This window comes from Marmota monax, unplaced genomic scaffold (assembly GCF_021218885.2).
Source record: "Marmota monax isolate L192 unplaced genomic scaffold, Marmota_monax_Labrador192_F-V1.1 WCK01_AAM20220418_F8-fsc00137, whole genome shotgun sequence".
In the NCBI taxonomy this organism is placed as follows: domain Eukaryota; kingdom Metazoa; phylum Chordata; class Mammalia; order Rodentia; family Sciuridae; genus Marmota; species Marmota monax.
This window is the reverse complement of record NW_026692854.1, coordinates 308,166-335,636: the sequence shown is the minus strand read 5'-3', so window position 1 is coordinate 335,636 and position 27,471 is coordinate 308,166. Positions and strand designations below refer to the sequence as shown.

At 32.4% G+C, this 27,471-nt stretch overlaps 1 protein-coding gene across 13 annotated transcripts in view; it reads right to left on the bottom strand.

Annotated features, from left to right (window-relative positions):
• The window catches only part of Mycbp2 (MYC binding protein 2), a 272,081-nt gene that overhangs the window by 160,034 nt on the left and 84,576 nt on the right, over positions 1-27,471 (bottom strand). For 10 of the 13 annotated variants that reach the window (XM_058580959.1, XM_058580960.1, XM_046449465.2 and 7 more), the window contains exons 17-21: positions 27,255-27,356; positions 17,973-18,080; positions 11,678-11,797; positions 10,664-10,745; positions 3,110-3,227 (exon numbers count right to left, since the gene is read on the bottom strand). In XM_058580959.1, the coding sequence (XP_058436942.1) occupies positions 3,110-3,227; positions 10,664-10,745; positions 11,678-11,797; positions 17,973-18,080; positions 27,255-27,356 (530 nt within the window). Of the gene's footprint in view, positions 1-3,109; positions 3,228-10,663; positions 10,746-11,657; positions 11,798-13,264; positions 14,148-17,972; positions 18,081-27,254; positions 27,357-27,471 lie in introns of those variants that run through there. The other 3 variants (XM_058580963.1, XM_058580965.1, XM_058580966.1) reach the window with 3 other exon arrangements.

The following is a 27,471-nucleotide window of genomic DNA, read 5'->3' as shown; positions in this document are numbered from 1 at the left end:
GAGATACAAAAATGAGAAACATTTTATTAAACAAGAAAAAAAGTACATTATTCTTCAAAAATTTCACAGCAAATGAAAAATAAAAATAAAAAAACCTATGGGAATGTTATAGACTAAAGAGAAAAGCAAATGCAATGCCTGATCCTGGAATGGAGAGGGGGAAAAAAATACCAAAAAATGTATATGTATTAACTAAATCCACTGACCAAATATGAACTAAAATATTTATGAGTACAGGGCTAGAGTACACATAAATTATTGTTAAAATATTCAGAAGAAAATTTTATAAAATACATACACAACATACAAACACATCTAAGCACACACAGTTAATAGTGTGCCCATGTGCGAACTAAACTGATTGAAATAATACCAATAGATAAATCTATTCACCTCTTAAATAAATAAGAATAGCATGTAAAATGCCATACACTCTTTAGCCAATAAGGGTATCTGATTAAAGGATGTATGCACTTTATATATTATTCTTATTTTTGCAGACTTTCTGTAAGTTTCTGAAATCATTTTCAAACAACATATTTTTAAAGTTCACATGTTGTTGATGTTGTTGTTTTTAATTAAGAGTTGTAAATTACACCCTGAAGACTTAAGTTTTACAGTTCTTTCCGAACAGTTACTCATGTCAGAGATGGTACAGATTTATCAGCACAGTCTTAGGAAGATTTTATTTAATATCTACTATTCCCAAACTTTATAAAACTCTCAGAGCATGTTCACTCTTCAAGCTTTGGTAGAAAGAAAGAGAGAAAAGAATAGGCAGACAAACACATAAAAGGAGATGAAAAAGAGAAGCATAATTTTAAGCAAATTAATTTTTAAAAATTAGGCTTTTAAAAAGTTCTAAAATAGAAACAGTTCTATGTATTAAGAAAATGAATCTTTTAAAATTGAGAAATAACTTTCAAAATGACAGAATTAGCTCTACTGAATGATTAAAGGGTTCTGATATGGAATACCCATGTCCAATCTTAACACATCTGTTAAATCAATAAATTCTAGTGCTGAGCTAGAGGTGAAAATTCTTTTTTTTAATTGGTTATTCAAAACTTTACAAAGCTTTTGACATATCATATTTCATACATTCGATTCAAGTGGGTTATGAGCTCCCATTTTTATCCCAAATACAGATTGCGGAATCACATCGATTACACATCCACATTTTTACATAATGCCATATTAGTAACTGTTGTATTCTGCTACCTTTCCTATTCTCTACTATCCCCCCTCCCCTCCCCTCCCATCTTCTCTCTCTGCCCCCTCTACTGTAATTTAATTCTCTCCCTTGTTTTTTTTCCCCTTTCCCCTCACAACCTCTTATATGTAATTTTGTATAACAATGAGGGTCTCCTTCCATTTCCATGCAATTTCCCTTTTCTCTCCCTTTCCCTCCCACCTCATGTCTCTGTTTAATGTTAATCTTTTCCTCCTGCTCTTCCTCCCTGCTCTGTTCTTAGTTGCTCTCATTATATCAAAGAAGACATTTGGCATTTGTTTTTTAGGGATTGGCTAGCTTCACTTAACATAATCTGCTCTAATGCCATCCATTTCCCTGCAAATTCCATGATTTTGTCATTTTTTAGTGCTGCATAATACTCCATTGTGTATAAATGCCACAGTTTTTTAATCCATTCATCTATTGAAGGGCATCTGGGTTGGTTCCACAGTCTAGCTATTGTGAATTGTGCTGCTATGAACATCGATGTGGCAGTATCCCTATAGTACGCTCTTTTAAGGTCTTCAGGGAATAGTCCAAGAAGGGCAATAGCTGGGTCAAATGGTAGTTCCATTCCCAGCTTTCCCAGGAATCTCCATACTGCTTTCCAAACTGGCCACAGCAATTTTCAGTCCCACCAGCAATGTACAAGAGTACCCTTTTCCCCACATCCTCTCCCAGCACTTGTTGTTGTTTGACTTCATAATGGCTGCTAATCTTACTGGAGTGAGGTATCTTAGGGTGGTTTTGATTTGCATTTCTCTGACTACTAGAGATGGTGAGCATTTTTTCATGTACTTGTTGATTGATTGTATGTCCTCCTCTGAGAAGAGTCTGTTCAGGTCTTTGGCCCATTTGTTGATTGGGTTATTTGTTATCTTATTGTTTAATTTTTTGAGTTCTTTGTATACTCTGGATATTAGGGCTCTATCTGAAGTGTGAGGAGTCAAGATTTGTTCCCAGGATGTAGGCTCCCTATTTACCTCTCTTATTGTTTCTCTTGCTGAGAAAAAACTTTTTAGTTTGAGTAAGTCCCATTTGTTGATTCTAGTTATTAACTCTTGTGCTATGGGTGTCATATTAAGGAATTTGGAGCCCGACCCCACAATATGTAGATCGGAGCCAACTTTTTCTTCTATCAGGTGCAGAGTCTCTGATTTGCTATCAAGCTTTTTGATCCATTTTGAGTTAACTTTTGTGCATGGTGAGAGAAAGGGACCATTTGTTGAAGATGCTATCCTTCCTCCATTGCATGCTTTTAGCCCCTTTATCAAATATAAGAAAGTTGTAATTTTGTGGATTGGTCTCTGTATCCTCTATTTTGTACCATTGGTCCACCCACCTGTTTTGGTACCAGTACCATGCTGTTTTTGTTACTATTGCTCTGTAGTACAGTTTGAAATCTGGTATCAACTATACTTCCTGATTCACACTTCTTGCTTAGAATTGCTTTTGCTATTCTGGGTCTTTTGTTTTTCCATATGAATTTCATGATTGCTTTATCTATTTCTATAAGAAATGCCATTGGGATTTTGATTGGCATTGCATTAAACCTATAGAGAACTTTGGGTAATATCACCATTTTGATGATGTTAGTTCTTCCTATCCATGAACAGGGTATATTTTTCCATCTTCTAAGGTCTTCTTCTATTTCTCTCTTTAGGGTTCTGTAGTTTTCACTGTATAAATCTTGAGGTGAAAATTCTTTCAAAGAATGCCATTCAGGTTTTGTGAGTATTGGAGGCGGAGGTAAGAAATATGCATATGCAATTATTATAAAATAAGAATTTCACCAGAACCATAAAAAGATAAGGTAGATAAATTATAAGTCAATGGTTTGATGCAATATTATCAATATTTTAAAAAATTCCTTACAGAAAAACTTCCAAATGTGAAGACCTGTCCATCCATTAAAAGGACTGCTGTGTGGTTGCTGCCTGCAGTGACTTGTGTGCTAGGGCCTGGCAAGGCTTGAACAAGTGTGGGACATCCCCTAGGTAAAAAAAAAAAAAAAAAAATTAAGTCAATTCCTTATGTGACCCATCTGATATTAAAAACAACAGCAACAACAACAAAAAACAATAAACAAACAGTGCAATAGGAGTAGAAAAAGGTACTAAAAAAGATACTCAGTTAATACTTAATTAGATGCTATACCTGTCTCCATGCTATATGCTAGGTAAATAAAGATGAAAATGCTACCTTTAAGGAGATTATTTAGAAACTACTTCCATATAATGTTTATGTGTTCATAATTAGATATTCAGAAATTACTACCCTAATTATGAACACATAATGTTTAATTTTTCTAAAATGTTAGTGCTGCTTTTATTTTAAAAGGAAAAAAATCTGATACCTTATAGTCTGGATGGCATGTCAAAGATCTTTGTTGAACAAAATAAAAATTATGTGATACTTTAACAGGAATTCAACATTCAAACTAGGAACTAGATTAAACAGTTTTATAATCCTCTTTTCTAACTTTTATCACTATAATCTTAGATTTTAACACAGTAGTTACTGAGTCAGTTATTACAGTATCATGAGAGGTATCAATCACAGCAGTGGCTAGGAGCTCAGGCTCTACAGCCCAAGTGCTCACTGTAAATCCTGCTCTGCCACTCAACAACGAGACCAAGACTTTAAACAAGTCACTCATACTTCTTGTGTTTCAGTTTTCTCCTATATAACACAGAGAACAATAATAAACAGTATCTAGTCCACATCATTTTTGTAAATAATAAAGAAGTTCATACATATCAAGTGCTTAAATCAGTGTTTGGCAGCACACAATAAACATTTAATAAATGGTAACTATAATAAATGACATCCTAATATTCTTTCCTACTTCTAGTAACTATTTTATTAACTATTATCTATAATTAAAATAACCAATATCTGTAATTAGAAATAGTTCACACATAACAGGATAGCTTTGCTTTGAGACAATGTAATTATGACACTTCATGTTTCTTAAAATCACCTAAAAATAATGTTTATTCACACTACAATGAAAAACAAATTGGAAAGGGGCAAGATTAGCAGCTGGAAGCCTAAGTAAGAAAATTTTACTAGAGTCTGAGTGAGTTATGATGAAGGGCTGAACTAGGAACAGTGTGGAATGAAAAGAATGGATGAATTTGACAGCTAAGTAAGGATGAGGACCAGCCAAACTTGATAAAAGACTGATATGAGGCAAGGAAGGTTTTCTACTTAAGCAACAAGGTAGGTGGTGGTAACATTCACTTGCGCCATGAGAAGAAATGAGGCTACTAGAAAGAGGAAAGAGATCCTAGGTTTTTAAAGAGTCTCTGCTAACACTTCAGGTATAGATAAGAGAAAGGACCGAGAAGCAGTGTGAAATATGATATATCAAGAAATTTGTAATGTTTTGAACAACCAACAATAAAAAATTAAAAAAAAAAAAAAAAAGAGAAAGGAAAGCTCACAGATGTTCAGTACACCAGGCAGGGAGAGCCACTGAAAGAAAGTTTCAAAAAGGGGAAATAAAATACATGTTCAATACTCTGGAGAGACATAGAAGTGGCTACTTGACTTAGCAGAAGACTCTTTGGTGGAAGCAGGAGCCACACCATAGCCAACAAGAGTAAATAGAACACAGGCAAAGGCCCTAGAAGTATCCCATTAGTAAAGAGAAAAGGAAAGGAGAACCAGCAAATAAAAATGAAAATGAGACTGAAGAAGAAGTTTGTTTGGGGAACAGGGCGTGGGGGACAGCTACCAAGAGCACTTAACCACTGAGCTACATCCTAACCCCTTTTTAAAAATTTTTTTAAATTTTGAGACAGGGTCTCATTAAGTTGCCGAGGCTGGCTTTGAACCTGGCAATGCTTCTTTCTCAGCCTCCCAAGATGCTGGGATTGGAGGCTGGGATTATAGGCATGTGTCACAAGTCTGGCAGAAGTTTGTTCTTTTTGAGATAACAGAGATTTAAGGAAGTTTCAAAGGCTGAGTGAAGGCCAGGAGCTTGGTGATGCATGCCTGTGATCCCAGCAGCTCAGGAGGCTGCCTCAGCAAAAATGAGGTGCTAAGGAACTCAGTGAGACCCTGTCTCTAAATAAAATACAAAATAGGGCTGGAGATGTGGCTCAGTGGCTGAGTGCCCATGAGTTCAATCCCCAATCTCACACACCCCCAGCAAAAAAGTGTGAGTGAAGATAGAGACTGGATAGACAGAGATAAGAAAGAAGAAAAGAAACAGAACCACATGCCTAAAGAAAAGCCATGCAGGTTTTACAGCATGAACAAGGCAAGTTCCTCTTTCACTGTAAATTGAGGATAGGAGTAGAGAAATGACATAGAAGTAGCCAAGTGTGCAGATTTGATGGGCTGAAGAATTTCTAACAATTTTATTTTTTTTATGTGATATGAGTGGACATTCTATGATGAAAGAAAGAAGGTGGGTGAGCAAGGAACTTCAAGATCGAGAAAATCTGCTTACTTGGTGGTGATCAAGAACTTTAAAATTTTAAAAGATCAAGAGCTTTTAAAATTTGATTGACAAGACTTTTAGGAAGACCATGAGTGAGCCTCAAGAGTTCTGGGAACCCCCTAAATTGGTAAGCAAACTGTCATGTGTATATTCTTCTAATCTACTTAAGAGAGAGCCCAAACATTTCATCAAATTCTCTCAAAATATCTTAAAACAAACAGTTGAAAACAGCAGAGTTACAATTCCACTTCAAAGGAATTGGTTAAATCTGAAAATCATGTAATAATCTTCAGAGTTATGGGGATTCTTTCTTTCCAAAAACCTGAGGGTAGGCATGGAAAATATAGACATATTGATTCATGCAAAGTTTTGCCAGGTTCTAATAACAGGACCAGAAAGGTGAAAAATTGAGGATACTATTATACTATTATTAAGCAGATTTTCTCTATCTTGAATGAAGAGATGATAAAAATCTCTAACTTGGCTAGGAAGTAGAGTGAAAAGGATGAAAGAGTAAAAAAGTAGAGTAGTAGGGAATAAAGTACTGATAAAGGCAACCACCATGGAGCTACGAAACGGAAGAAGAAAATGGCTTCAGATTATAGGTGTTTAAACTTAGTAAGAATTAATTTATAACTGGGTTGGATTCAGCCAGGGGCCATGGGAAATACTTCCATGAAGGTAGAAATGAATTTCACCTATATAAGAGTGTCAAAATAAGAATATTGCATGGGACCATCCATATGATGCTGAAGTCACAACTATCATAAGACCAGAATAAAAATATACTGTGAATCAGATGCTAAATTTTCAGTGAATAGAAGACAGTGGCTGACAAGTATGTATGTAAGAAAAGAATGGCCTCAAAATAGCAGTTTTATTTGTTTTGTTTTGTTTTTACTTGAGGGTGGAGTAAAATTGGTAGGAACAGCAATGAAAAACAAGCAGCTGTCAATTCTGAGGTATAGAAAGTTTTTGCAAATGAATAATTACCACTTCAAAGGATAGTATGCCTTCACAGAAGCATCTAGTTCCATTTAAACAAGGAAAAGAAAGTTCCTATAATTGTCTGTTTTCTGCAATTTATAGAGCATTTTCATTTAAAATGGTATTACGGATTATCAAAGTAACTCTATGGGTGGATCCGTAGAGCTTAAAAGATATGTCCCATAGTTGGCTGCAGGTCTTCTAATCTATGACCTCTGAATTCTTTGGACAATATTAATGGATTATTAAATTACTACATTATTTAGCAAAGGAAGAACAAGAGGAAAAATTAGATATGTGTGTCTATGACAAGCACTTTACATACATTACATTAATTTTACCACAATGCTATGGGATATAAAAATGAAAACTTAGAGAAATCATAATTATGTAGTTGGTAAGAAGTAGTGAAATAAAGATGCAAACCTTGCCAAAATGGTTCCAGACACTATGACTGGGTAGCATAACAGTGCAAAACAACAGGAGAGCAGGAAAAAAAAAAATGATATTCAAAAACATTATCCTACTGAGAAAAGAGGAATAAAAGCATTTCCCAATATCCAGGTGTAAGTTTACTGAAAATGGTAAAAGAATTTGGAATTCAGAAATTTAAACAAACTGATCAAAACAAAGTAAAAAACGGTTGTCATGAGTGAATGTATAAAAGTCCTCACAAGTCTTCTGACATACAGTAGCAATGCTAATGATTAACATTTACTGAGCACTTAGTATTTACTTAGCACACAGTATTATCTCTTCTAATTCTTAGATAATCTTCAGATGGAGATATACTTCCTCCCATTTAACAGAGGAAAAAACTGAGACACAAGAAGGCTAAGTAACTTGGCCAAGGTCATATAGCTACACCAAATGATGGCATCAGGACCCAATATAGAGATTGAACTTAGCCATTTTGACAAGGCAACAATTAAAGAGACTATCCATAGCATTTTTCTACATTCATTATCATGTATACAATATTTATCTTACATTAATCAACACACTGATGTGTGCTATATAATAATTCCCAATTAAGAGCACTTGATTGCTAGAAACTTTTCATGAATACCTTCCAACTATACACTTTATTTTAACCAAATACCCATCAATATTTTGTTTTCTCAGAACTAATGTGAACTATAGGTTCTTTGTTTCTTCTGTGGTTACTCCTTCACTGACGTTCTAAACTCCTTTCCAAATTAATAATACCGTTCTTAGTTCCTGCCTTTCAACTTCCACACTGATGGAGACCAATAGGGCAACCAGAGTGGGTGAAACAGAAGCAGTCTTGATGAACTGCAGTCCAGTGGAAACACTGGGTAGGTAGTACTACACTGTATTATCCCACTTAGCTCTGCCCAGGGTTAATGTTACCAGCCTTCCAGTTACAAGTCACTTCAGGGAAGCACTAGTGAAACTTTCCATGTTGTAAAGAAACAACTTTGGGCAGTTAAAGCAGATCCTACCAGAGTTTAGTCTTCTATAAAAACCCTGATAACTTGTTTCAACATTAAAAACTATCTTATTTCACAAAGATGATAAATTCAAGCTATTAAAAACAGTGAGTGTGTTGCTATGATACTGTCACCTCAGGGAGTCACTGTAAATTAAGGAATGGTGCTTGCTGGTATTATCAGGACCAAAAAAAGCAATATTTTCCAGTAACCTCTTCACAGCCACCACAGCTCAATGTGGTGTGGCAGGATCTTGACTTATGCTGCTCATTCTTTACAGAGAACAGCAAAATAACATGTTGGGCATAATCATGATTTTTACTATTTCCCTTCCAACCTTTTTAAGACCACAAATTACAGCTGATAATTCTTTTTTGTGCAATAATATAAAAGTATGATTTGGGAAAAAGTGCCTTTCTGTGCTGCACATATAACTGAGACTCCATCATGTTTAACTGTAGCACACTATTTCCAGTTTATATGGCTCACAAAACAACTATCAGTTAAGTAAAGACAATAATAATGTTGAAGATGACGATAAACCTTCTGTGTCATAAGTCTTCAATGTGAAACAGAAAAAAAGTCACTAGCTTCTTCATACACATGAATTATGGAATCTTTGGTCTCTACCATACAAATGGCCTAAATGCATCCCTGTCACAGCAGTGGATTGAGTTCAAGTTTAAATGAAAGTAGATGTGGGTTTAACTTAATATCTGGAAGAGAACCTTCCTTTTAGTGTATGTAAATGAGAAACCACAGATGTCCCTGTGATTCTGGCAGGGATGAAATAACAATCTGAGTCAAGGAAGAATTAGGTAAAATGGAAAGTCAAAAAGTGGCTTCTTGTGCAAAATGAACTGCTGAGTCAAAAGTTTTGGGTGTGGCTCAGTGGTAGAGTGCTTGTCTAGCAGAAGAGAGGTGAACTGCTGGATCAAGTTTGGCCTGAAACTGCCCTGTGCCTCTCCAGACTTGAAAAATAAGTCTGGTTTCTACAGACACAAATCGCTTATATCTCCTTTAAGATAAACTGCTGGAGGAAGCAAAGCTGATTGTCAGCCCCAGGTGTTGTCTCTTTGGATCCATGAGGCCATTTATCTCTCCTGAAATGCTGTGAGTGGATGACTAAGCAAGGTGAAGGTCTGAACACAGGTCCATTCCCTGTCCAATGCAGAACTCTTTCCAAGGCAACCTCAGCCTGGAGGCACTCCACTGGCCTGACTGAAATATCCTCAAAACTGCACTGTTATCTCTTCTTCCTACTCAAAGTTTTCTTCCCTCTCCTTTTACAAGGATCTTAGACCTGTGGGCACTGTATTTGAATGATCTCCTTTTCTATGTCTGCTCTTTTCCTATTTTATCTTTTATAGTTTCCCCCTAATAAATCCTTTGCACATTTAATCCTGTCTTGGTATCTCCTTTTGGGAAGACCTGAATTAAGAAAGTTGAATTTTCTATTGTTTTTTACCAAAAGCACTCTGTACTGGCTGTTGTAATGAAGGCCAAAGTAAAGAGACTTAAGATAGAAGTTTACTTCTCAAGTAGCACCTAATTGTAAGGAGCTTTTGTGGCAGTTTATCTTGTCAGAGTATCACGTTATTTCTAACCTGTATCTCTCATTCTCAACACAGGTTGAATTCTACCAGCCATGCATTCTAGCCAGCAAGTTGCAAGAAAAGAAGGGGAAATGAAGAGACATACCCACCTCCTTTTAACAGCTTCATTCTAAAGTGGCACATAAATTTATAGTTCATGTGGCCACATCTTGCTGCAATGGAGACTGAGAAAGGTGGTCTTCAGCCCTATGGTCATGTCACCAACAGACTAACAGACTTACTACCAACTGAATTAGGGAAGAATGGATATTAGAAGAGAACTACTAGAAGTTTCCTCTAGATAGTTCTTTGCTATTTGAGGGATAAGTCAAAATAGTTTATTATTAAGACCAAAAGGTTTTGATGAAAATTATTCATAAGTTTAATAACTTTATGATGACATTTCAAAACAGACAACATTAAGGAACATGATTGAATCAATCCACAGTTGATTTTTATGTTTTATTTATTTACATATTTCTTTTCTTTTCTTTTCTTTTTTTGCAGTGCCAGGGGTGGAACTCAGGACCTCACACATGCTATATTACCATTGAGCTACAGCGCCAACCCCATTGCTGCTATTTAAAAAAATGCAATGAGGATATTTACTGTCTTTTCTATCACATACTCAAAATTTTAAAAAGAGACACTAAGAACATGGTTGAATTTTGTGATAAACATAATAATTTTATATCTAAAATGCATAAATGTAAATCAACTATTTCCCTTATAATACATGGTTACCTACCATACAAAAGCACTCAACCACAAAATCAGGAACCACAATAATTCAAGGTCCATATTTTGCAACAGCATATGAATATTTAAATTCTGGGAATGCATATTTAAGAAGAGAGATGAAAAGAAACACTAAGGATTAAAAAGAAAAGAGGGCCATGGGAAAGAATCCAGCATCTTCAAACAAAAAGTCAGTGAGTACCTGGAATTGACATCTCCATGTCCTAGCTGCCCATGCTGCCCATATCCGAATGTATACACATCTCCATTTTCCATTAAAACCACTGAAACCAAAATATACAACTTTATTTTTTCATTATATACATTTTATATTTCTATCATAACTATATGGAAAACAGTGTAATTTTCATTTTCTAAAATTCATAGTCATTAAAAACAGATAATGGAAGCTAATCCAAATTTGTACTTAATGAGAATCTATAAATTTTAGTTTTGAAAAACACTTTTGTAGGTCATTAAAATGCATGCTTTTCATAATACATATTTTAAAATTCTTAGAAATGCCATTTAAAATATTAATGCTAAATAACATATCGGTTCTTATTAACTATAAAATCTGGATAATGAATAATTCCATATAAAATCCTGCTTTCTAACATTTAGGGTAATTATAGGAAGCAGATGGTTGGCATGCTACAAATTATGTACAACATCAATGAAATGGTAGAGTTTTAATGATTATCAATACCTGATCGAATAAGAAAATACATTTCATTTAAAAGAAGAAAATTAACATTTTTAATTTTTATAAAGGTTGAATATACAACCTAAGCTATCTAACCCAAATGTCAATAATTTACTAAGAATCTGATTATTCTGTACATTTTAAGATCATACATTTGATGATGAACTTTTCTTATCAAACATTAAGAAAATATAGGACTATATTATAAAAACTACAGTGCTTTATAAGAGCTAAAATGGATTAGGGAGATAAATTCATCTTTGGTGATTTCATGAATTATAAAATAAGTCCCTCAAAAGACAGACTAGAAGACAGATCTCTGAACATGTACAGTACCTGTTCATCATGTTATAGTTTTTAAAAGAGATTCTGTAATCAATACAAAAGTCTTGTAGAATTAAGAGATACTGTCACACTTTTACACAATTAACAGGCTACTTCATCAAAATTAAACAAGTTATTGAGCACAATTGTAAAAATGCAGTTATACCCTAACGTTCCAGCTGCTACCTGAGTGGTGAAATCCACAGCTAACTTGTACTGCTCGGAGCTCACAGTCAAATCGCACAGAGCCTGGAGGATACGTTGTGATTTTGCTTGCATCCTTTTCTCCTCTTTCCCCACTTCCATCTGTAAGTGTTATAATTTGTAATTAAGCAATTATTTATCTTCACAATAAAATTTACTATCAATTTACTATGGAAGAATGATAAAAATGTTAAAAGGGACAAGCAAGAAGAATCTGCAGCTGTTAGAAGTGATAGATCAAGAATCTACCTGCAAAGAAGCAAATTTGAAAAGATTCCTTGTATACTCTGTTTGCAAATATCACTAAATCAATAAAAACAAAGATAAGATCTGGTTATGGATAAAACCTATTAAGCTAGCCAGTTATGTCATGAAAATAGGTAATTAAGTTATAGAAATAAATTTTTAAATGTAAAACTTAAATTTTATACTGGAAAATTTAGTTTGCATTAACAAAATTGCATGCAAAGTCATTTAACAATTATTTTTCTTAGTGATATTGTTAGTACTTGTCATCTTAAATTGAGTCCCAAGTGACTTAGCTTTCCCAAACAGATCTCAAAAAGGCTACATTGTCCAGTATTGCTAAACTTAACTGCACTTTGAAAAATGTATGAAGATCAAAAAGCTTTATTCAATGCACTATATTTCATGAACTACTCTCACCATACCTCTTGTCCCACCTAAGCCCCCTAGCCATTCTGCTTTGTAGTCTTTTTTCTGCCCCCAATCAGTACCCTCAACCAAACCTTTCTGTTTTCATTGCATTTTTCCTCCACTATCCTTTTCACAATTTCCTCTACTAAGCTTGCTTTAGGCCTTTTTTCCACTACTGGAATCTACTCTGACTTTAAATTTTCTAGCATTTTAACCACAGCATCAAAAACCACATTCCAGAATATAAAAACCCTAGTTTGGAATGTATAAATACAAGCTACAACTTGCTTTTCCTAATTAAAAAAAAACTATATGTTAATGCTATTAAAATATGACCTTTATGTCATCGAGACTCAAATTCCTTGCACACAGAATAAATAAAAATCTGGAAGGAATTTCAAAAGGTCAACTAGTCTAAACCACTCTCTTATGGCACAGTAATTCTAAATAACTATATATAATATGCAGATACATATGTGAAACTACAGACACACACTTTTAATTCATTACCCATTTCAGAATGCTAAACAGAACAACACCAAATCAATGTATTTTCATTTCATCCTTTCTTTTAACCTTATTTTCAGTAATATTCAGGTAAGGCAAACTTTACCTAAATTATGACTTAACTTTCTATAACTGATTATCATTTCAAAAAGCTTTAAACTCTTTATAACACTAGGACAGTAAAACCTCACTAATTCGGAATGACATAATTGGTAGGCCCATATGACTTACCAAAAAATATTAATTGTAGAATATTTAAGTAAAAATTTAGTTTTGTTACATTCACGCAGAACAGATCACAGATTACACTAAAAGCTACAATAAATGTGTTCACCTATACCATACTTCAAAATAGGCCAATATTACATTAAAATGTACCATAAACATAAAAGTCCTTTAACATACAAGAATTAACTGCTGGACCCAGAGGTTGAAGGCACGTTGAAGGAATCCTTCATTTCTTGAGCCCTTGGTTTGAAAAGCTAGTGATTTTAGACAGGTTTCCCCTTAAAAGTATGACCCTGAAAATTCAGAGGAAGAAATTACTTTGAATTTTTTACTCAAATAAAGATCACAAATACTGCATCTGAAGTATCATAAATTCAGAATTAGTGAGAGGTTTTACTATAATAGGATAAAGAATATGCTTCCTCTTCTGCTAAATTATCTAATGTGGGTTTGCCAAATTAAATCAAAGAATCAGCAACAACAAAAAAATCACATTTAGTTTCATTTCAAATGAAATATACTTAGTTCAAAGCTTCCTCATCTTGAAAAGATAGTGGAATGGTTACGACTGGTAACATCTTACACAAAAAGAAATACATACCTTCTAAAACTATTTAAATCAGATATAAAGAAAGTTCACAACTTTCTCTGAATTGATAAAAATATCTAATTATTAAAACCAAATATGATGAAAATGAAAAACAAGTTGTATTCACATGATTTGGCAGACTTAACTACATTAAACATTTCAAGTATCATCCCACTTTATAACATGAACTGATGTCTGGTTAGAAGCTTTTAACTTTTACCTTTGCATTTAGCATTTGTCCCCATTTTTTATTTGGAGCCTGAATATAGAGACAAATCCCACAATAGAGGCATAGCATCAAGGAAGGAAAGGGGAAAAAATGGAAACCTAGCAATTTACTGAATAAAACCATAATGACTAAAAGAGTAATTGCTATTATTTAGAGGTTAAAACTCAACAAGAACTATTTTGTTAAAGCTCATCTAAACAACCTGTATCTATATAAAATAATTTCTCAATTATTATAGATGATGAAATATTATAAGTAAAAAAAGGGGTGATGAGATTCTTGATTAGCAGCAGCAGTAGTGGCAGAATTTAAATATATATATATATATATATATATATATATATACACACATACATACATACATTTTATATATATATGTGTGTGTATATATACACACACATATAGCATTTGATGTCAAAAATCACATATAATTTTAATAATTGAGAAATATATAAAAGTTGAACAAAGAAAAAAGGTACTTAATAAGTAACCAAAAATTGAGTGCAAATTTAAGAATCAACAATGAAATGCAGCAAGATTAGTTTTGTCCAAGCTCATTATTCAGAAAAGTGTTAATAAGCTGCAAGAAGACTTAATCTCAAGTTTTCAGGAAAAACAATCTTTTTAATAGTCATGTAACTGTCCATTTAAGTATGAACATTTTCTGTATTTTCCTTAATATATGTTCACAGGTATACATCATATGATATTAGTACTAAAACAGCTATAACATTTTAGCAGATATGTATCTAAAATATTGTGTATATATTGTTTAGGCATAGTTTTGTACACAGAAGAAGAAAGAAGTCAGTTTCTAAAGCACTTTAAATTTTAATTTTTACATAAAGCTACATGGGGGGGGGTACTCTTAGTCACCAAAACTATCAGAGAATACAGTGAGTATTTTGGTAAGAGCAGAAGCAGCTGCAATTCACTAAGCACTTGCTCTGTGTAAAAATTTAAAAACCACAGTGGATATGTCCTTGTGGGTTCTAGAGCCTTAGGACTTAGATTAGAATCCTGGCTCCACCATTTGCTAGTGGTATGACACTGGACACTAGACTGTTTAAGTCTTAGTTTTTCCACCTATAAAACAGCAACAATGGTACATACCTACAAGGTTCTTATGAGAATTAAATTAATAAAGTATGAAAAGTAATCAATATTGTCTATTGTTGCTTTCTTTAATCAATACAGCAATTCAATAATACAAGTATTGTTTTACTATTTTACAGATAAGAAAACTAACCTATAGGGGTTGTGACTAAATTAAGTTGTTCAAGGGGTTAAGTAACCAGCCCAAAGTTCATAAATGGTACAGAGTATGAACATATATAAGGCTCATACACCAAATAGTTGACATCTTAAATCTTTCATAAATATAAAATACCTATAAATTTAATGAAATTGTGAATTTTGTACCCTTGGGAGAATTTTAAAAGAGAAAGCAAAGAACTCATTTTAATGAACTAAAGCTAGAATTCATAGAGGATTTCCATATGCAAAGACTAAGTTTAAGCATGTATATATGTGTATGCATATGTAGATTAATTTTCATAGAAAGTTATGCATTATCATTCTTATTTTCATAAAGAAACTAAAGTCAAAGAGACTAAAAAATTTATGAACAGCCATGTAGTTCTTATAAATGACAAATTTAGGATTAAAGTGGAATTCTAATTCCAAATGCTAGAATATTTCAATTACACTGTACTGCTTCCAAACAGAAAACAGGTGTAACATAACCCAGGTGTTTAGCAGCATGCCTTCAGAATTAAACATCAGTCACTTGAAACATCAGATTTCAAGATTAAATATGGAAACAGATGTTCATAATTAGATATACTATATTGAAATCTTTCTATGTAAAGCACTAAATCACTGAGACAAATGTTAACCCAGGTCTCTGTTTGAAATATCATTTATTTTCACATTTTAGAATAATTTATTATGTTAAATACATTCTACTAATTGATTCAGCTTTTTATAGTTTATTTTGCCTCTAGTCAAAATTTGCCATTCCATGACATTCTGAGATCTCCAATTGGCCAGAAGTTCTCCAATTTCCAAGTTAGAGATCACTCCTGTTAACAATAAATCCAAAGCTCTTACCCCACAAAAAAGTTATAGTCTAGAAAATTTTAATCCTTATCACCCTACAATTTGTACCAACAACATTAGTAAGACAGAGTATAACAATTAGTATAGTAAACTTCTCAGTGCATAAACTGGAAAAGGTGGTTAAAATAAAGAGAGAGACAGGGAAAAATAGTAAAAGACAATGAAAATATGTAAGGAAAGCAGTTGATGAATAAATGACAGGACAATGGAGGTAAAGGGTTAGTGTGTGGATGGGAATTAGTAAGTGGTAAATTAATACTCTATGTAAATAAGGTATCATATGATGATGTTATTTGTATTCTGTATTCATTTTAAGGAGCAAAGAGATGAAACAGTCTCATTCTGTAAAACCAGAAAAATAAGACAAAAACAAAAAACCTAGTCCTATACTGTAGAACTGCAAAGAGGTCCTGCCAAAGATGTTTTTAAAACTATACAAAAAATTAGCCCTGTGGCAGACAAAATTAATATAAGGCTAGCTATCATTTAATAGTTTCTATAGCTAATAATTATATGACCTTGGAAAAAGTCTTCTTTAAATTTGTAACATTGGTCTTCATTTGGCATTTAATTAAAATATCTAGAAAAATTAAAGATTCTTATCTCTAAGATATTAACGTTTTAAACTATTTCACGGAATATGAGTATTAGCTTCAGATAAAGTCTTGGAAAAATTCCACTTTCATACAATTGAGGGGACAACATAAATGAAACAATCCTGTTCTAACAGTGGCATGAGAGATCAAAGTTCTGGCAATAATTAAAATAATTCACACTCCAAATATTATTCTTTAGATTTAAGTATTAATGGCATTGTTGAGCACTCAGTAAAAAGAGTGATCACAAATCTTACTATGGTTAATTACATAAACACTCAATGTTTATTTCTGCAGACTATATATATCTTAAGTTTTGAGCTCTCTATTTGTACTTTCCTAAAAACAGAAGTTTTGTCTGTTTTGTTTTCTACTTTTAGTGAGAGGCAAACAGACTGAGAAAGGTAAATGAAAATAAAGATGATAATACTAAAGTATATGTATTTTTATTCAACTCTAAGATTTGCAGCAAGAGAAATAATAAGACACAAACATTAATCAAACTGTTAGAAAATGTGGTTTTAAAACTTCCTATTTTATTTTTCAGGACTTAGGAGTTTAAGATAGCAACTGTAATAAGTTGGACTAACCAGTGAAGAGCCCCCCTGATTTACATGCCAGGATTCTAGGCATAATTTATACATAAATTTTAAAATTCTCTGCATTAAATTCATTCCTGATATTAACTGACCCATTGTTTATTGTTTAAAACAAAAACAAGCATACCTTCAGAATATTTTTAATTAACCCAGAACTCTGAGACCTCAAAAAATAATTCAGAAATAAATTCCTACTCCCTTTCAGACTTGGTTAATCTAATTAAAGCTCACTCACTACTTACATCTATCTCTACTTAAACCTCAAATATCCTTATTTGTATATTCATGTGTATTATAAACTTTAATATTAAAACAGTAGAAAAATATAATGGCAGTCTTAACTTACCACTTCATTACATTTAATAATTTTGTTAGTTCTAAGTCATATAAACAGCACTCAAAAAAAAAAAAGTACTATAAAATGCTACATCATGGTCATCTGAAAACAAATAATAAAGACCAAAATTAGAAAGAAACAAAATTTTTCCACCTTTTTAAAAATGAAATTTGAAAAGAAATGAAGATACACTGTAAGACGTCTTTATTAAAGTTAACAACAACAACAGAAAACTGAGAAGCATAACAGTCACTTTCATGTACCACTTTCAGCATGTTCTTTCTCCTCAGGCTACAAAACACGATAGAAGAAAGTAAAAGAAATCAGGTTTGTGCATTTTCCCAGAGACAATATTCAAATGAGTGGAAGAAATTGGGAGAGTGTCCCGCCTAGTTGATAATGAAGACCAAATACCTTTGTGCTTGTCCCGTTTATGCTTTAGCTGTGCTGGATGGGATCTGAGTCTGGCTAGAGCCTGTTCTCGGTGGTTCATAAAAATAGGACCAGCAAATACAAGGGGGCCTGAGGAGAAACATTTTGTATGTGCATAGAAAAGCTCACAAAATGAAAACACTATAACGAACAAAAATAAGTCAAACTAAAATCATGAAAATTTATTCTTAACCATCTTTGGACATTATACTTTTCTCCCAGTTTCCCTACTCCAACCCCCTACCCCCAACCATAAACTAGTCACCATTTCACACACATTAATATCTTAAATATAGTTTATAGAGTACAAATCCCATCTATTATCTTATGAAATAATTGGTATAGTTACTAGGTCTCAGATAATCAGTAAGTTCTATTAAAATACATAATCTTACAAATATTTTTCAACATCATATATTAAAACCTAATAAACCATTTATTTATTTAAAACAAATATCTTTCCTACTGAAATACCAGAAACCAACTTTTAATTTAATTCTTTAGTTTTTACTAGGTCTTTGAGATTTAATGTCTGCAATAGTCTTGGTACAAAACCAAGATAAAAATGTTACTGACTTTTCTATGTGTTGTGATAGAGGTTAAGGAAACCAGATGATCAAAAAGAAAACCAAAAAATTTCTATAATCTTGTGTGTGTGTGTGTGTGCGCACACACATGTAACAAAGGATAACCTGATCTTTACATTGATGGTGAAAAGGAATTTCTAATTCAATAAACATTTTAGGACTATTAACCATGTTTCATTAAATCGTTTCTTTTTGAAGTGATTACTATGTACATACATATATACATATATACATATGTATATATATACACATATATATAAAACAAACCCACACAAATTATAGTTGTTGCTACTTTCATGATTTTTAAGGGGAAAAAAATCAATAGATTGATTTCAATAAAATTTAAAATGAATTTTTCCCTATTAACATTTTGCTTGAAAAGAAAAATTTGAGCTGCACTTTAAGTTGTTTTCTTATAGAACAGTACTATAGAGTTTTAGCAACTTCAAAAATGCCTTCAAATTTCAAAACATTCTAAATTTGACAGTTAAACAGTATTTGAAAAAGAAATTATGACAGTACATAAACACTGGACATGTTTAATCAAACAAGCTTTTTTCATGACCATTGACCTTTATACTTCCATTAAATTTTCTATTGATGAAACAAACTGAAACTGCCATCCTGTAATAAATTTGAAATACAGTCTAAATACAAATTATCCTTCATTAGACAGGTATAGAAAAGATGGATAAAGGAAAAATATTTCAATTATATTTCTAGATACTGACAAAAACAAAGTAGTAGCCAGGCACAGTGGCTCATGCCTATAATCCCAGCAGCTCAGGAGGCAGCAGCATGGAGATCATGAGTTTAAAATCAGCCTCAGCAAAAGCGAGGTGCTAAGCAACTCAGTGAGATCCTGTCTCTAAATAAAATATAAAATAGGACTGGGGATGTGGCTCAGTAGTTGAGTGCCCCTAAGTTCAATCCCCACTACCCGACTCTCCCCCCAAAAAAAGAGTACTGACCCTATGAAAAAATAAGAATAATATGTTCTATGATTAACTGTTATTCTACAGATGGAAACATGACAATTTAATGTTAGCAGAAGAATTAAATATTTTCCGGTAACACAACACCATTTATTTTTAAGCTAAGATTATATAAATTGAGTTCCATATCTAAAACAAAACAAAGTTGATATATTTAAAATATAAACCAAATGTCTTATTTGCTCAACATGAATTATATTTCAATTTACTACAGAAAATATTGATTACTCTGAAAAGTACTTTCCAACTATAGAAAATATTAAATATTAGACATGTAAATATTAAAATAAAAACAATAAGTTGTATTTCCCTTTTCTGATTTCTATGGTCTGACTGGAATATTATTTCTCCCCATAAAAATATATTAAACCTATTGTATTCATTAGCTTCTCACTAAATTCAATGTTTTTAGAATCTTTTGATGTATATATCTAGAAGGCCCATAGGCAATCATGCCTAGAAATTAACACGATCAGTCTTTAGAATACTTTGTATCCAATGGACTAAAATAAATTTTCTTACAAACATAATTCAATAATTCATTTTTTGACCAACATTTTTTATTAATCTTTACACAGTACACATTTGATGTCATGGCTATAACAACAAAGAGACACATCTCACTGGAACTCAATCTACTAAGAAAAACAGAAATAAAAACAAAGAACCACAACATATTGTGAATAAATGCTACTAAAGAAATTTGTGACTGTACATTAAAGGAAGAAGTGATCAAATCAACTTGGATGAATCAGAGAGGTTTCAAAGAATGTGAAAAGTTTAATAGGAGAGGGCATTCCAGTTAAAAGAAATAGGACTTATAAAAGCATAAAAATATTAAACAATATTGTATAGTCTTTTAAAACAGCTGAAATGAATGGAGAATAGATTATGGAATAGAAAGTGATAGAAAATAAGCATGGAGAGGTACAAAAAACAGATAACTAAAATCTTTTGATACCATGAAAATTGACCTAGAACTGATAAGAAGTCAGTCCCTAAACTGTTTTCAAGTCAACAAACACATACTCAGATTCAGGCAGCATGCTTTGTCTTAAAAACACTTGGTGAACAAAATATAACACCTGCTTCAAGAAGCATACAGTCCAACTGGGGGAGGGAAGATGTGCACACAATTAAACAAGAAATTATGAGCCAGACTTCACAAAAGGAAGTACACTGGGAGGGCACCTACCACAACTGAGGGTGGCAAAGTAGGGAGATTAAAGGTACTAGGAAGAGAACACCACAGAAACTGAGACCTAATCAAAAAAGATAACAGTACTACAAAGGTTCCATGATGAAAAAATGGAAAGGGCTGTAGGAAACAGGAATAAGAAGCTAGAAAGATGAGGTTATACAAAGAAGAATGTTGAATTCATTCTAAGGACTATGAATAGCGTTTTGGTTTTAAACAGAAAAGTGCTGTCAATTAGACTTGCATTGCACAAAGATCAATCTGGATAAAGGGTAGCTAAAAGCTCAGAAAGAGATAAGATTAGACAGTAAGACCAGTTTGAAATGGTATTTTGTATAAAATGCAGGCAAAAAAAGAGGATGGCCTGTGCTAGGGAAAGAGAAGTGGAATTTTGAAAAGTAAATATATTCCAAAACTATTGAAGATTTAAGAAGCCTGAGTTAATAGAACTTGTTGGTTTATTTCTTTCACTGGGACCAGAGTGAACAAAATGGACATGAAATGATCAGATTTAGATATATACCATTCATGTGTAGACAAAAAGGGCTATTCGGAGACCACCCCAAAGGTAAGTGAGAAGAAAGTGTGCAATAAGGGCTTTCAGAAAGCTATTGGTGATGTGTTTCAAGACCTTAAAAATTAATATCCTTTGAATCAGTAAGTGTACCTATACAAATCTATCCTAAGAAAAACTAAAATATTTAAAGTATTTCTGCTCCAAAGGTATTTACTGTTAATTGTATAAAAAAATTTTTAAACCCAAATAAGAGAAAAACTAATGAAAAACTATGGTATAGCCACTCAATGGAACAGTAGTCAGCCATTACTTTATACAGCATTTTTACAAAGAAAATTCTTTTGTGCTATTTAAGTTAATGAGAAAACACTGTTCACCACCATTTTGTAAAAATTAAAAAGAATAATACAGGTACTCCAAAATAAAACACCACTATTATTCTTTGGTCTTGAGAATATAAATTCTTATAATATTTTAAAACAAATGTGAAATGTCTATTAAATTAAAAATAACCTGAATGCCTATCAATATAAAAAGGTTGCATAAACTGTGGTATAATCATACTATGAAATGTTATATAGCTACTAAGTAGAATGTGGTAGATCCTATTTATTGACCTGGCTTCGATTCATATACTGTAAAATGGGAAAAGCATGCTGAAAATGTGTATATCATACTATGCCACTTTTGTAAATAACATGCCTAAACTTTAACATACACGTATATATCTACATATGATTACATCAGAATAGAATACGATATGAAAGTATATCTATTATACTATTAACCTTATTAGCCTGGTAGAGAAAATGGAAAGGTCATTTTCCCCCAAACAACAAACAAAAACCCTAACAAAATATAAAAATGTGTATGTCATACCAATAAGCAAATACATAAAACAAAATTAAGTCAGTGATATAACCATAAATATATAAAACTTGCTTAGAAGATGAAAATCAAATAAAAGTAGTGATTTAATTAAAAGATAAGTTTGTGAAAAGTCTTAATCTAAATTCCTGCTATTACTTTACTTACCATACCTGTAATAAAGCACATAAAAAATTTATGATTTAATATTATAGGGGAAAGAGAACAATATAAATCACAGTGTGAAATTATAAGGCACACATAAAAATTATAAGAAATTACACCAATTGTATCTTTCCATGAATAATTACAGTGACTTTTACTCATATTTTCTAAATGTTTCACATAATAATTCCAAGATTTTTGTGCCACGTTAGAATAGCAGTTCATAGTGTATTTGATGTGTCAAATCAAGAAAACTCAATGGTTATCGGAGGCTTAAAAATGATTTAGCAACATCAACATGACAATGACTCTGGAATTAGACAATAATAAATTCATTAATTTATAATATAAAACTAATTTTGTATCAAATGGAATCTGTTTTGTTCTAGAGAAGTTGTTATGTACTTTTCTTAGTAACAATCAGTTTTGTGATTCTAACAATGTTGTTAAAGCAATATGTCAAGGACAAAGCTGGAAAAGAGTCAAGCTCAAAGAGAAAAGAAGTCTATTAACTAGCCCACACCATCATCATCATCAAACATTTACTTAGGGCTTAGTACAGCCAGGCATTGTCATCCATATCACTAATTCTCATTAACATTACCAGTTATGCAGTTGTCATCCCCATTTTAAAGCTGAGGAAACTGAGTCTGGTAAGCCTTAGCCTTGATTTGAACCGATGTTCTTAGCCACCAAGTTCTATAGCTAGGCTAGCCATGTTACTTATCCAATTGAGACTCCACTGAGAGTAAGAGGGCACTATTAAGAAATCTGCCTGGACAATAGGCATAAATGGGACTGTCCCCAACAAGCCAGAACATAGGCTCACCCCACCTACATATCATATTTATAAACTTCAATTTGACACTAATGGAAAAAAGATTAGTTTTCCTTTCAACAGAATGCTGAAAAGGAATATACAGATAAGACCATTTATACAATCTTCCATTAGTTCTGATAGCTTAAGAGAATTCTACTTAAGAATTCCTAGCAAGAAGCACTATAATTACAGAGTTACCAGAGAACTGATATACCAATCAACTCCATGTAATCTAAAAAACTGAAAATTATCACAAACACCAAAGAACTAAAATGTGTAAATGAATACTAGTGATACCTAAAAAAGACTTTTTTTGTTGTTACAGATGGACACAATACCTTTACTTTATTTACTTATATATGTATGTGGTGCTGAGGTTTGAACCCAGCGCCTCATGTGCTAGGCAAGCGCTCTACCACTGAGCTACAACTCCAGCCCCCTAAAAGATTTCAGAAAAAAATGTCATCTGGAAGATTAATAGTGCCGAAAATTTAAATTAAAGACAAAGTTCTAAATGTATCAAAGAGTAGTAATAACATTGTTGTTTGGGTTTCAATAGCACATCCTATTATAATAGACCTGTGTCATAAACAGTAGCTAAATTATATCAATAGACCTGAGGCAGACTAAGCAAGGCTTTCATTGAAGAGCTAGGCGACCTAAAATGCTGATCAACTTTAAAACAGCACATAGACTTGATAAACACAATGAAACAAACAAGTAAAATGTAATCAAATTATGATTACATTACAATGGTAACTGAAATGTTAACATGGGTAAGAGCCAATTTACTAATAAACACAATTATTAATATTTTACTAAACTGTTAATCTCAGAACCCAGGAATACAAAAAATAATTATGTGTGGCAGCTGGAACCTTAAAAATTTGACATTACTGTTTTTCATAATGACAAACTAAGACTAACAAGCTTCTACAGCACATGCCAGAGAAGAGCCTAGAACACTGTGTGTATATCTGAAATCTGTTTCCAGGACCACAGACTTAGAATTTGATCTATTAGGCCCAAGGATTTTGATACAGAAGGTCAAAGGGACAAACTGAGAACAACACTGACCTTGAGTCCTAGTTTTCATACTTTTGGAACCATGAGAGTCACCTGGTTAAAGCACAATTTTCTGGGCCCTATTTTCCAAGTTTTAGATTCAGTAGGTCTAGGGTGGAGCCTGAGAACTGATATTTCTAACAAGTGCCCAAGTGATCCTGATCCCTGATAAACCATTTTGAGAACTACTGCCCTAAATTAGTGAAAATAGTACTTGGAAGGGATTCCTGCATCCAATTAAAATAAAGACATTTTAAAAAAAAAGTGTGAATGCCTTAAAACTGATCTGTATTTTACAAGAAGGAAAGGCTTACATTTTAAAACATAACTTTTAATCTGTTTATAAAGTAATATGCTTGTGGGAGAATATTCAGAAAAAGAAATTTTAGGTATCGTTTTGTGTGTGTGTGTTTGGTCCTAGAGATTGAACCCAGGGTCTTGTGCATGAAAGCACTCCACAAATTGAGCTATATCCCCAGCCCTCAAATCTTAGAATAAAATAAAAATCACTTATAAACTCACTTCTCAGGAAAAAACACTATACACACACACACGTATGTGTGTGTGTGTGTGTGTGTGTGTGTGTGTATGTATATGTAATCTGTGAACATTTGAAGTTTTCTTACAAGAACTGTTTTCTTATAAAATTAGTGGAATGCTAAAAGGAATATGAAGATTTTTTAAACTGCTGTATCTGAACACTTTTTTATTTACTTCACATATAACATAGCATGTCCAAAATCATTGAGTACCAGTTCTTGAAGTCTGATGTTTTAAAAATAGATATACAGTTGGAATTCTTACATGAAAGTATTTTTATAAAATAAACAAAATATATAAGCAAGTGTCACCCTGCACAGTGCTGTGTTAAGTGAAACACACACATTGGAATGCCTTTGAATGATTCTGTGATGACTCCAGTGACTATGCAACAGGAGGGCATGGTTCCAAATAAATGAATTTAAGGTCCCAAATCCATGCAGCTAAGGCAGAACCGCCATAATTGAGGTACATAATGAAGATTTCAACTCATCAAGAAAAGACATTTACGGGCTTGGGATGTGGCTCAAGCGGTAGCGCGCTCGCCTGGCATGCACGCGTCCCAGGTTCGATCCTCAGCACCACATACAAACAAAAATGTTGTGTCCGCCGAAAACTAAAAAATAAATATTAAAATTCTCTCTCTCTCTCTCTCAAAAAAAAAAGACAAGACATTTACAATATATTCTGTTTTAATGAGCATAAGAGGGTGGTATGTGTAAGAAAGAGATCAACCAAAATATAAAGATATGAAAAAATTTTTGTGCACCAATAATCTGAATGAAGTGTTTATATTTAAGTGTTTTCATATAATAGGACTGCAGAGAATAAAATCAATTTGTTACCAAATATACACCAAATGCCCATAACCTACGCCTGTATTTGTAGATTCATATACAAAAAATTAATCTGTTTAAATATTTAATGAGTGGAACAGTTTTTGAAAGTGCACAGAGTTCATAATTAACGTTTTAAAGGTCTATGATACCTTTTAAAATAAATATCTGCAATCACTAAATTTTGTTGATATACCAATGTATAATTCAATATTTCTTTACTTCTAATGTTGAAATTTACTATAACTAGAGAAGACTACCTTTCTAAAAGGGAGGAAAAAAGAGTAACAAGATGTATAGCATCTACCAAATAATTTAATACCATCATAAGGATTTACTATATTTTTGTTGAAATGTAAGAAATTGCTGGGTTTTGCAGGTCAATTGATATGATTCAACCTAATATTCCCAAAGAAAAGGAAAAACTGGTAGTAAAGAGATTTATTGATAGCCTTATGCAAACAGTATCATGAAAGGAATGATCTCATAATTATCATATGTGGTAAAGACTCAAAACGTAAATTATGTGCTATTTTCTAAGTAATATTTAAGGTGCAATTTTCCCACATACTTACATATTATAAGTAATAACAGCATATATATTAATCTCATTAAAATATTTTAAAGGAAATGACTATGTAAACAAAGCCAAACTTAATAGCAAATATTCAGTGTAATGATTAAGCAATGTGATTTATCAAACGCTATAAAGAACAATCTGCATGTTCCAAGCATGTTGCACAATTTAAATTTATTAAAAATAGAATTCATAAGGTATACTATATATTTTATTACTTATTCCATTTTTCATTAAAAAACAGCTAGAAAAAATGTTTAATGATGGCTAAATGGCAACAGCTTTATTTCATGTATCAAATACCATGCCACTTCTAATAAGAATTTAATATGCACTATCAATAAATATTTCTAATTTTTGCCCAACAGAGGAATAAAATAACAGTTCTCTGAAACAATATGTCTTAATCCTACAAAAAAAAATCTATATACAACAATACCTTTAAAAATATATTTACCTCTTCCTTTTGGAGGATGTATATTTAAATACCAAATATGTATAAACAGTATTAAATGTATTTTGGGGTCAAGAAATGGTTATAAACAATGAAGAAAAAAAGAATAAACATATCTTCATACATAAAACCTGAAGATTTTTCAACTTATTCTTTTTTGCATGTATATAAAGTATGTTTTTTTCTAAAAAGACACAAAAGCACAATTTTGAACTGGACTAATATGAAGCATAGTACAATTATGCCCAAATGGCAAAGATCATGAATGACTAAAAAAACAGAAAGGAAAAGATTAGATCAATATGAATTTTGTATCATGGTCAAATATGTAAGTCCAAAGTCTGGGTCAAAGACATATTCTCAGAATTTGTTCTTTTTAAAAAATTACCATCAGTAGTAGTTACTGATACACGGCAGATGGTAAAATTTCTTAATTGTTGACTTATTCCATAAAACGCCCTACTAAATTAATCTATGTTATTAACACAATTATAAATACCCTGAATATTTTCATGAGTTATCAGAATGTTACTAATTTTAGTGATTTCTTACCAAATCATACAATTTTCTAAATTTCTCAGTGGTCTTCGTATAGTACAATAAAGTTTTCCTACTTTTTTTTTTCTCTGTGGCAACATCTTACCTCTTCCTTCTTCTAATCTATGTCTTCTGATTACACGCTGCCGTTTTTCTTCTTGTCGTAACTGTAGGTGTTCTTCAATGTTAACCCCAGGTACTGGGACAGCTAGATGATTGATCAAAACAATAATAATAATAATAACAATAATAATAATAATAACACCACCAACAACAATACATGTTATATAATAGCTAAAACAGACTACACAAAACTCAAGAAA